This window comes from Myotis nattereri (genome assembly GCF_964212035.1).
Source record: "Myotis nattereri genome assembly, chromosome: 3".
NCBI classification, from domain to species: Eukaryota; Metazoa; Chordata; class Mammalia; order Chiroptera; family Vespertilionidae; genus Myotis; species Myotis nattereri.
This window is the reverse complement of record NC_138077.1, coordinates 33141978-33154495: the sequence shown is the minus strand read 5'-3', so window position 1 is coordinate 33154495 and position 12518 is coordinate 33141978. Positions and strand designations below refer to the sequence as shown.

The window sequence follows — 12518 nt, the reverse complement described above, 5'->3', positions numbered from 1 at the left end:
CTAAAGCAGCGGTTCTCAACCTGTGGGTCGCGACCCCTTTGGTGGTCGAACGACCCTTTCACAGGGGTTACCTAAGACCATCCTGCATATCAGATACTTACATTACGATTCATAACAGTAGCAACATTACAGTTATGAAATAGCAACGAAAATAATTTTATGGTTGGGTTACAACAGGAGGAACTGTATTTAAAGGGCCAGAAGGTTGAGAACCACTGCTCTAAAGGGTTTTGGGTTTGATCCCTCGTCAGAGCACATACGGGGAGCAACTGATCTACCTAACTCTTCCATTGGCTTTGCATGGAGCAGTTCTAAAATGAATCTTATCTTACCTTCCCTGACTGTTCTGCCCGTGTTCTCCGTTTCTCATACCCCAGGTGAAAACCCTGGGCATCTCTGAATCTTTTCTCTGTGTCCCTCTACCCTGCCTGCCTGCCTCACAGCCCCCCCTCTCTATGAGCAGCTGCCAAGACCCATCAACTCTGACTCAGTGATCCTGCTGATGTTCCCGCCCCGTGTTCTTCAGGGGCAGACCCTCATTTTCTCTCCTGCAGACAACTGCCTGGCTCTTATAGCAGTTGCCCTTGCCTCCAGTCTCTTCTCTTAAACCACCCTATTGTGTATACCCTTCAGCTGCATAATTCTTCCTAAAGGATAATCTCATAATATCAATAGTACAGTGTCCCACAATCTCTGTTGTTTCATTGTTGAACACTAACTAAGGTCTACACGAAGAGCATTTACTCTGCCAGCAGCTTTCCTGCTGCACTTCCAGTCAGACTGGATCGCCCGTCCTCTCTGCCAGAAGTTGCTGCTGGTGGCCCTTAGACCAGATTTGGCCTGCAGGCATGTCTTGTTTGGTTTCCAACTTTAAAAAAATTTAATCTGAATCGACGCTTTAAAATCAAAGGAATTTTCTTCAGAGTTAAAGTCTCAAAGAAAGTACAGGGAACTATGAAAGCTTCAGAAAAGATGGGAATTTGGGTAAAGGGAGAGAATCAGACAAGACTTAAATTCTTACCTATTTAAGTTCTCAGTACATCTTTTACCCACCTTTAAAACAAATTATATATATATATATATATATATATATATATATATATATATATATATAATGTTTATTTATTAGAGGCCAGGCACACGAGATTCGTGTACTTGGGGGGGGGGAGGGAGGGCAGGGTCCCTCCACCCAGCCTGCGCCCTCTCGAAGTCTGGGAGCCCTCCAGGGATGTAAGCCCACAGTGGAACATCCTAAGCGCTGCTGCGGAGGCCAGAGAGGCTCCCACTGCGCTCACTAGCTGTGAGCCTGGCTTCTGCCTGAGTGGTGCACTCCCTGTGGGAGCACACTGACCACCAGGGGGCAGCTCCTGCATTGAGAGTCTGCCCCCTGGTGGTCAGTGCACATCATAGTGACCGGTCATTCGGCCGTTTGGTCAGTTTGCATATTACCCTTTTATTATATAGGACTAGAGGCCCGGTGCACAAAAATTTGTGCACTGGCGTGGGAGGAGGGATGGGAGGGGGTGTCCCTCAGCTCCACTTGTGCCCTCTCACAGTCTGGGACCCCTCAGGAGATAACCACCTGCTGGCTTAGCCCGCTCCCTGGGTGGCAGATGGCAGGCCCAATCCCTCGGTTCCTGCCCCGCCTGCCCGGGTTGCGCACACGGCAGGGCCGATCTGGGGGTCGGGGCATCTCCCCGGGTCGGGTCGCACATGGGACACCCAGGCAAGCCGACCGATCACTACTGCCCCACCTGGCCGCCCTGGGTTGTGTTGCACACGGACGCCCGCCGCCCCGGGTCGCAGATAGCAGGCCCAGATGGCACGCGGGGCAGGCGGGATGGCGCTGTCCCACACTGCCTGCAGTATGCAAATTAGCCACCATCTTTGTTGGCGGTTAATTTGCATATCACACTGATTGGCCCATGGGAGGCATAGCAAAGGTATGGTCAATTACCATGTTTGTCTATTATTAGATAGTATATACATATATTTACTGATTTTAGAGAGGAAGAGAGAGATAGAAACATTAATGATGAGAGAGAATCATTGATCCGCTGCTTCCTGCACGTCCCACACTGGGGATCGAGCCCGCAACCCGGGCATGTGCCCTGATCTGGAATCGAACCATGACCTCCTGGTTCATAGGTCGACACTTAACCACTGAGCCACGCAGTCCAGTTACTCCCCTTCCAGAGGTTAATCATGATCATAGATTTTCATGCAGATAAATGGTCCATGAAAACTTCTTTTTCTATAATAGGCAGAAGTAAAGCAGGATTTAGAGAGGAGAATTTAAAAACTGTTTGACAGAATGGAATGACCATCACTGAAAAAGGTGGAGAACCACTGACGTAGAATACAGCCTTTGAATCCAGGAAATGATGCAGAAGTCCGTTGCAATAGAAGCTCTAAGCATTTAATGTGGTTGGCTCATGTTGAAAGTTGACCACGTGCTAAGCTAGTTATGTGTGTGGGTATCAGTGTACTGTGGCTTTTCCCCAGCCTCCCTTCCCTTTTGATGTAAGCATACAAATGAACTTTTTAGAGAGAATTATTTTACATCTCTTTAACCTGAAATAATTTTAGAACTTGGTAATCCTCATCGTCCTACTTACAAATGTACATTAGGGGGGGAAACGATTATCTCAGTTTCTCTAGAAAAATTTTGCTACCTATCCCCCCAGGCTGACTCCAGAAGATGCAGCGATCTTCTGCATCAGAGGTAGACTACTCACATTAACCATATGAGGCTTAGAGAGTACCAGCCACTATTCTAGGTGTTTTTGCCTTTTTCTTTCATGAACACTGGCCAGTGGATTTAGAACACAGTGCTTTCCAACTCTTTTCATGGCAGGCATATGTATTGCATAATAATATTTATATGGGACACTGGGATAATGGGCTCAGGAGTTTGGCTGCCCAGGGGCTGAGGGGTTCTGGGTGACAGTACGTGGGTACTCTCTTCACTGCGCCATGCACACTGTGCTGGGAAGCTGTGTGATGGGTATTGCAGACTTTATCTAGTCCTGATTTCTGCTGGTATCATTGCTTCCTGGATCTTCCGATGGCATTAAATATTTCGCTAATCATCAGTGTTCTGTTTCGTGGTCTACAGAAGGGCACTGTTACTCTCCAGCTGCTTCCCTTCTGGCCGGTAAGAGCCGGTTGGAGAAAGTTCACACATGTGTGCCTGACAAGTTTCCAATCACTCTGACCCTTCTGAGCCTCTCTAGCTTGACCGGTCTCTGCTGCTTCCAAGTCTCTGTCTTTGAAACTCGGCTAGGAAGTCTTGTAGGGAGGTCAGTTTTACAAGTGCACTCAATAGGAAGGGCCTGTATGGGAGGGGAAGAGAGAGGAGTGCATTCCACAAGGTCTTTGCTGAAGGGATGACTTGGGTCTCTTCTCTATATGCTCCTTCTCCACCAAATAACTTTCTGTGAACATTTAATGCGGAGCTCGATGCCCTCGGGGCTCGGAGGGGAAGCGAGGGTGCTGTATGTTCTTTGCACATTGCTGGAAAGATCCTGGTTGGGATCCTGGCTTAGCTTGCTTCTCAATGCCAGGGTTGCAGTCGACTCTGCTCTTCCCTCTCACACCTTATTCCTTTCCCCTACTCTCAGACAGACTTAAATATACAAGTTTAAAAATAGTTAAAGTAAATATAAAACTTTCCTCTTACTTGCATTTAAATAAGGTATATTTCCTTCACTCCTCTATGCTTTTGAACTGTGATGTGCTGGTGGAAGAAAAAACAAAAAGGACTGAATCCTGGAATTCATGAGTTCCAGGTTTCAGTCCCGGAACTGCCACTGACCCATCTAAATGGGCAAGTTTATTTCATTTCTACGCCTTTGTGATAAGAGGGGACTGAAGATACCTGTCCCAGTCCCCTCTCAGAGCTGATTTTGGAAAATCAAAGGGAATCTAAGGTATGAAAATAATTATGTAAGCTCCAAAAGCAATTTGTTACTGTATTAAAAGTGGCAGCAAGTCCTTGTAAGAATTTAAATACTGAGCATTGGTGAGTATGGCTCTGGTGATGACAAAATTGACCCACCCTCTCCCTCTGTATTCCCTCCCTCACCCCGCAGAGTAACCTGATGCACTACCTGGGCCTGAGCCATCACCTGCTCGCACTGAATTTTATCATCGGTTCTTTTGGCAAGAAAAGCGCATGGTCAACTGCTCAGGTGAATGTGACCGACACTGACTTTGACGGCGTGGAAGTCAGAGTGTTTGAAGGCCCTGCAAAGCCAGGAGAGCCACTGAAACGCAGCGTTGTTTATATCCACGGGGGAGGCTGGGCCTTGGCAAGCGCAAGTATGTCCTGGTCCTCTTAAGTTTCCTTGGGGTTGTGGTTGGCCCTGGGAGAGAGGTGTGTGTGTAATTGAGTTTGACTTTCTTATTGGGTAAAGAGAGGGGGACCATTTGACTTGGTCCCTGTGGGCAGTCCCAGTTGCCCCTATTATCCCAGCAGAAGTATTAGTGGTGTGTCCTTTTCGTGCTTGAAAGTGTCCTGGTTTCGGTGATTATACCTTACATCAGTGATGGTGAACCTATGACACGCGTGTCAGAGGTGACACGCAAACTCATTTTTTTGGTTGATTTTTCTTTGTTAAATGGCATTTAAATATAAAAAATAAATATCAAAAATATAAGTCTTTGTTTTACTATGGAAGCAAATATAAAAAAATTTCTATATGTGACACGGCACCAGAGTTAAGTTAGGGTTTTTCAACATGCTGACACGCCGAGCTCAAAAGGTTCGCCATCACTGCCCTACGTAAAGGTTTTTGCCTATTTGCTTATTTGTTTGTTAATTAAGGTCGACTGTTTTGAAAATATTTCCTGGGACCTAAATCATAGACTAACTTATTACAAAGTGCTGTCAATAGCTTTCTGCACCCAAATAAGGTGGGATTTCATTGTGTTTTGAGGACCCCCTTTCTATGAAGTAGAACAGGTGTTCCCGAATGCACATGTTAACTCATCTACATTTCATCTGCTTATGAAACCAAAGGTGGAAATACAAAAGTGTGCCACCGTGCAAAGGAAGTGCTCTTACAGAGTTCAAGAATGGTCTCTTTAGGGTAGAATTTCTTTCATGAGCAGAACGGGATCAAAATGGCACGCTGCCAGGTGGAGCAGCGGGCAGAATGCAAACCGGGGAGGAAGTGAGGGCCTTATCGCCACCTGCGATTTTCATGGAGCTACTTCCTCATCTTCAACCCGGAGCTTTGGCATCTGGTTCTCGTTTGCTTGCTTGTTTTGTTTTAATAATTTTTTTATGAGGGAAAAGCCGAAAGTATAGCTCTTTATAGTAATCCCATTTCATTTAACTCCATATTCATAATTCTTTAATCGTTGATTTGTTGACGTTTTCAAGAGATGTTTACTGAGCAGGTGGGTTTGCCTAGGACTGAGAGGTTTCCTAAAGGGCAGGGCTTCTGGTACAAAACTCAAACAGTTGCATGCAATCCTGTGCGTGTGCTCACTCTACTATGTGCTAGGTGATGGGATATAAAAATTAATAAAACAGAATCTTTTTCCTAGAAAAGAGTGAGTCTGTACCATCGGACACTTGCCAGGTGAGACATTACACTGGAGGCTGGGAATGGTGTAGATTATAAGAGCCAACCTGGCCTTTTCCATATTAATTTTGACTGATCACTACTGTCAGAGGAAGCATCAGGCTGAGGGAGGTGTTGATGGTTATGTTGTTATTAAACTTCTAATTCTAAGATTGCCTTGGAAAGCCTATGGATAAGGTGATATTTTGGCTTTTTGTTGACACAATCTGCTCTTAATATATTGGGAGAACAGCTAAAGGATTGATTTTTTGCATAATAAAATTGCTGCTGTCATGGCAAATCTTTGGATTCTCTTTCTAAGAACTGCTAAGAGTTCTTGTAATTTTAATTTGTTATGTGTTGATTTAAACAAAATACCACATTCTTCAAATTGGTGATTTTCCTGAATTACATAAAATGCGGGTGTTAAAAGAAAATTTTTATGGTTCTCAGGAGAAAACTGCTTATTGGCTGTGATTTTTGGAAAGACATACATTTGAAGAGCTGCAAAATGAATTTGGTGCATTTCATAGAGTCCAGTATGAAACAAATCTCTAGTTAGTTAAAAACACATTCAAAGGCAATCTAATGTAGATTTCCTGTTATTATGTAGCAACTGCATTTTATCAGAAACTGATTTAAATTCTGCATTTGTATACGTAACTGTATTAAGGAGATCTATGGTCACATTTGCTTTTTATTGTTAATAATTTAAGTCCAAGTCTAAAAGGGATTCACAATTAGCAGAATTGAAGAATAGACAGTATTAAATAACTTGTTTAATAGTGATTGCTCCTTTGTTTCTTTTAGAAATCAGATATTATGATGAACTGTGTACAGCAATGGCTGAGGAGTTGAATGCTGTCATTGTCTCCATTGAGTAAGTAATTAATACTAGTCATAGAAAATATTTTAAGAAAGGATCCTAGGTAATTGTGCAGTTACTTTAATTTACAAGTGATAAAATAAAGTCTAAAAATAAAGGCCCAGAGAGGTGAGGTGACTTTCCCAAGGTTACACAAAATAATTTCAGATATAACTTAGAATTTTTCTCTTTATAATGCCTCATCTTATTTTTTTTTTTAATTTTAGTTTTGGAAACTTCTGGAAAAGGAATTAATGAAAATTGAGAGATATATAGTCAATTTTCTACAGCATTTAAGCTTGATTACTGCTTTTTTATTTTTATTTTTTATTGATTTCAGAGAGGAAGCGAGAGGGGGAGAGAGAGAGATAAAAACATAAATGATGAGAGAGAATCATTGATTGGCTGCCTCCTGCACACCCTACACTGGGGATCGAGCCTGCAACCTGGACATGTGCACTGACCGGGAATAGAACCGTGACCTCCTGGTTCATAGGTCGACGTTCAACCATTGAGCCATGCTGGTTGGGCTGATTACTGCTTTTTTAAAAACTAAAAACCAATCAGCATTTTGAGAAAATCTCTCCTGCAACCAAGAGATGTAAAAGTAATTCTCCCAGACTCGGGTTCTGTAAGTCAGACCTTGTGAACAGTGATGAGTACAATGAATCTTCGTCGATGTAGTTATTATTGTCATTATTAGTAGTGATATTAGTATTGATCTTTTGAGTTGCTCCTACCAGTTATTTATATTAGCCATCTTTCTGGGAAACTAAGCAGAATGTGACTGTTTATACCAGATGTGTGGACAGTGATAATCCAAAGCCATGGTACCTGTTCTGTGGCGGACCTGGTGCAGGTGCTGTTGCACACCTGTCTCTCCACCTTGCCATCTTTTTCTCATGTCATCCTTTCAGCTAGGCCTTCCCTGACACCCCTTTTAAAACTGCAACCCGCCGAAACCGGTTTGGCTCAGTGGATAGAGCGTCGGCTTGCGGACTGAAAGGTCCCAGATTCGATTCCGGTCAAGGGCATGTACCTGGGTTGCGGGCACATCCCCAGTAGGAGATGTGCAGGAGGCAGCTGATCGATGTTTCTCTCTCATCGATGTTTCTAACTCCCTATCTCTCTCCCTTCCTCTCTGTAAAAAATCAATAAAAATATATTTTAAAAAAATGAAAAAAAAATAAAACTGCAACCCTTCATTTATATCGATTTCTAGTAAATGTGGGCTCGTTTATAGTAATAGAAAAAAGAACAGTGGTGGCTTGGGGACAGATTGGGGAAGTGGGTGGTGGAAGGGATAGATTACAAAGGGGCAGGAGGAAACTTTGAAGGGTGATGGATATGTTTATTGTCTTCATTGTGGTGGTGGTTTTAAGGGTGTATACATATGTAAAAATCTATCAAATTGTACATTTTAAATGTGTGTACTTTATTTTATGTCAACTATACCCCCAAAGAGCCGTAAAAACACTTAAAAATGTAAACTGATAGTAAAAATATTAATAAATAATGAAAATTTCAGATGCAGACACAACTCTACCTACCAGTTCTTCCCCCTCCATTCACAGATAGAACCGCATTCCAAAAAAAAAAAAAGAATTGCAACCCACTTTTCCTCTGCTTTATTTTTCTCCAAAACTGTCATCAACATCTGACAGATCATAAACTTATTAAGTAGTTATTGTACTGAATGGAAATGGACAATGTAAGTTTCATTAAGGCAGAGATTAGGGAGATTTTTTGCCTCTTTTGTTCATTGCCTGGAAACATTCTTGGCAGATAGTAGGCATTCAATAAATATTTGTGGGATGAATGAATAGACTCTTGCTTAATCCTCATATAAATCATCCAAGAGAAGTATTTTGATATTTTCCTCACAGATGAAGAAATTGATGCCCGAGAAGTTAAGTAACCTGCGGGAGGTCCCATAGCTCGCTAGTCACAGGGCTGGAGTGGGGAACTGAGCCAGGCCAAACCATTCCGAGGCCCGGCATCAAGCCAGTCCTGTAACAGTGTGACGGTGTTACGGCACCATCAGCCACTCTCCATGCCCTGAGCTTACCCAGCTCCCCCGGTCCCTCTACCTCTTTCTGCCAGCAGATTTCCCTCCTTGCCCCCAACCCAGATCTGAGACCTCAGAGAAGCCTTTCTTCTGCAGCCCGTGGAAGGGCTGGTCTCCCGAGTCCTGTGGGCAGCCCTGACCCTGTGCACAGAAGCCGTGGAGCCACCTGGAGTGGTGCTGTGGCTGCTTCTTCAGCAGATTGGCCTCTCAGGGAGGCCTCCCAGATCACTCCAGGGACCTCGGGGAAGTGTTGTAATGCAGGAACCTTCACTTAAGTGATTATGTCATCTGGCCCGGGCAGCTGGCCAGAAGAAACCAGGGCTGTGTAAGCCTCTGAGCCCCAGTACGGAGCGAGGTCCCACAGCTCGGTGCTGGGGAACCAGCCTCGGAGCCCCTTCCGCGGTTTCCTGTGTAGCCCCAGCTCCTCAAAGGCCTGGGGGAAGGAGGAAAGTTGGCCCTGCTTTCCTTGGCACCATGAGGATTCTCCACCCAGGCCTCACCCTCCAGGGCTTCCATATAAGCAGTTGGCAGCATGCCTGCGTTCTTCCGACACGCCCTTCCGCACCTGTCAGCATCTGGTTTAAGTAAAACAGGTGTTCTCAGGCTTATCATCAAACACACAAGGATGGATGAGATGTTTTTGAAGAATTTTTTTTTTTTTTTAAGAACTAAAACATGGAGGGACCACTTCCATTTTTGACTTTCCGTAGGGCCTAATGTAGCTTCCAGAAGTTATCAGCTGGGAGGCATGGCAGCTGTGTGGGCCATTATCATTACTTACGACTGTGTGACCTCAGGCAAGTCATTTAACCTCACGTGCAAAGTGGGGTTAGGATTCTTTTGTGTGTGTCGCAAATGTGAGCTGCTGGGACAGAAATCATGCCTTCTTTCCTTTGGGTCCCCATCAGCCAGCACAAGGCTTCGCACATGTATGTGAGGCAAATATACTTTGAGTTGGGTTAATGACTTCAGAGGGTTGTCAGGAGAGTCAGTTTGGACAGTTGAGAGAGAAGGGCTTCAGATACCCAAAGGTGCTAGAGGCAGTCTGAAGCAGTGGTTCTCAACCTTCTGGCCCTTTAAATACAGTTCCTCATGTTGTGACCCAACCATAACATTATTTTCGTTGCTACTGCATAACTGTCATGTTGCTACTGTTATGAATCGTAATGTAAATATCTGATATGCAGGATGGTCTTAGGCGACCCCTGTGAAAGGGTCGTTCGACCGCCAAAGGGGTCGCGACCCACAGGTTGAGAACCAATGGTCTGGAGGCTTAGTGCTGTAGCCCACAGAATGGAAAGGCCCAACTGACAAATTTATTTACCAACACGTGTTTGGAACTCTCAGCACTTTCCTTCACAGAAATGATGAGCTAAGATGCTTAGGCTCCAGGCCGACCAGCCCACAAAGAGCTGCATAACCTATGCTCTAGTTGAGGGATAGCCAATATCATATGATCATGATATTTCTCTTGGAAAGTATCATCTGACTTGAAAACATATTTCCTCTCACTGCTATATCTTTCCTCTTTCTTTTATCCCGTATATATCTATTGAATCCGTATTATGTGCCAGTTACTAGGTTAAATTCTGGTGGCATACAATGTGAGTAAGACAGCCATCATTTCTGCCCTCATGAATCTAGGGGAGAAAATAAAATCTAGGTGAGAAAATAAACCTTGAACAAGTCATGCTAAGTGTGATAAGTGATGTGAAGTAGAAGGTAGGTAGTAATGGAGGAATCTAATAGGTAAGATCTTACCCCAGTTTGAAGGGTCAGAAAAGGTGTCATAAAGTCATCTTGGAATCGAGGTCTTATGGACAAGTAGAACCTAGTTAGACAAAATGAGTTGACCCTGGAGGTCCAAAGTGGTGTCATGAGAGGGCTTGGGAGGAAGGGGAGGAGGCAGAGGGCATTTAGGGAATAAAACATGAGAGAAGACAGATAGAGGGACTCATACTTCTGACGATGACTCAGGAAAAGAAGAATTAAAGGTGGGTGATCCTGAGAGTCTTGGGGAAGACGTGGGCCCCGGCTTTCCGGGAATCCCACCTTCCCCAGCAGGAATGCTGTCTGGAGATAGCTGCTCCCTTATCTTCGAGGCCCACGGGAGTGGTGGTGGGTCACAGCTTCCTTCACCTGGGGTGAGGCCTGGGGGAAGGTTTACTCTGAGGAAGCTGGTAGGCAAGGGTTGGGGGCCGGCTGACCCTGGGATCCCCTCACATGAGGAGAGCAGCAGGAGTTGGAACTGCTCAGTTCATGTTGCTGGCACTGGCTCAAGGTTCTGGGGACTGAGCCAGCAAGGGAGATGTAGATAAAGGCCGCAAGGTATAAAAACAGGCTGTGCCTTCTACTCAGTAGCTTCCACAACACTCCTCTATTTTACATATCCATTGCCCAATACGTGTTCGTTAAATAAATGAAACCGTTTATCTTTTAAACTTATAATACCAAGGATACATGGATGTAGCCTCACTTATCTGATCTAGGAAGGTCCTATTTTATATTCATAAACTTATTTTCACAACATTCACTGCAGTTTAGCTAGAATATGGTATCTTTCTTAAGAGATGGTATCTATTTATATATTATCTATAGTTTATATAATCAGACACAATACCAGAACCATGAAAAATGAGGGAAAAGGAAGATTTAATTTCTTTTTTTAAAAAGATAAAATGTAAGCTAACACAGCATATTGTTAAATCCGATTTAATACGTTTTATTTAATCCTATGAGTTCTGTTAAGTTCTGGAAAGCACTTATGTTGCTTTCTGGGATGAGGAAAACAGTTTCAAGTTGTGCTTTGCTTTCAATGAAATCTTTACTACACTCGTAAACTCCCCTCGGTAGATGGCGATTTCTTCCCATCCCGTCAGATGTCAGGTGGCAGTAACAGAACCATAAAAAAAACAAAAACAAAAAAACAAGGGGAAAGGTTTATTGGAAGAAGTAGGTCCTTTTAGTCTCTTCACTATCGTTAACTTGGTGAATCCCCTTTTTAGACATTTCATTAAAGCTTTTTGGTTTTGTTTTCTACTATCAAAAATCCACCGGTTTCTCTTTTGTGGTTTTGTGTGTGTGTTTTTTAGAATTTCTGGGGGAGGGGAGGAGGAGACTGGAGCTTTACAAAAAGCCTGCGCTGTGGCTACAGAGCACCTGGGACTGCAAACCAAAGGGGGCTGGGAGCCTAGTTAACCCACGCCTGAACCCTAGAGCTATGTTTAGCTTCTGAAATGACAGAGAAAGGAGGCCAGAAGGACCAGGCACCAAACCTGCTTAGACTTCCGTAGCCACCTGGGGGCGTGCTCTGGCTCCCTGTTTACCTTTGAGGGGAAAGGGGAGGTTTGCATCTGAATGGGAGGAGGCAGTTAGATAAAGGCGAGAGTCTGTGGAGCTCCCTGCTGTGTAGGGAGATAGGACTCCAGAAGTCTTGGTTGGTGAAGGGAGCATCAGAGAATCCCATCCTGGGCATGGATCACAGTTCTGGTGCCACATCCTGACGGGTCAGTTCTTGTGGATGCGATTCTTACCCAGTAAGCCGAGCCTTTGCTAACCTCAGCTCTCCTTTTGCCGAAGGACCATAAATACATCAAAGCTCTATCCAGGAGCCAGATTTGAGAGGAGAACCAGAAAGGAGGACCCTTCCCCAATCTTCATGCACTAACCACATTTTAAGAATGAAAAGATAAATGATCAAGCATTCCCAGTGCTCCCACATGTGCAATGTTAGTGTAGGTTCTTTTAATGCAGTGGTTCTCAACCTTCCTAATGCTGCCACCCTTTAATACAGTTCCTCATGTTGTGATGACCCCAACCATAAAGTTATTTTTGTTGCTACTTCATAACTGTAATTTTGCTACTGTTATGAATCATAATGTAAATATCTGATATGCAGGATGTATTTTCATTGTTACAAATTGAACATAATTAAAGTATAGTGATTAATCACAAAAACAATATTTAATTATATATGTGTTTTCTGATGGTCTTAGGCTACCCCTGTGAAAGG

At 43.9% G+C, this 12518-nt stretch overlaps 1 protein-coding gene across 2 annotated transcripts in view; it reads left to right on the top strand.

The window, feature by feature from the left end:
* The window catches only part of NCEH1 (neutral cholesterol ester hydrolase 1), a gene marked incomplete at its 5' end in the record, with an annotated part of 63583 nt that overhangs the window by 39491 nt on the left and 11574 nt on the right, over positions 1 to 12518 (top strand). The window contains 2 exons of one of the 2 annotated variants that reach the window (XM_081087686.1): positions 4095 to 4323; positions 6384 to 6453. In XM_081087686.1, the coding sequence (XP_080943812.1) occupies positions 4095 to 4323; positions 6384 to 6453 (299 nt within the window). Of the gene's footprint in view, positions 1 to 4094; positions 4324 to 6359; positions 6454 to 12518 lie in introns of both variants that reach the window. The other variant, XM_081087687.1, reaches the window with a different exon arrangement.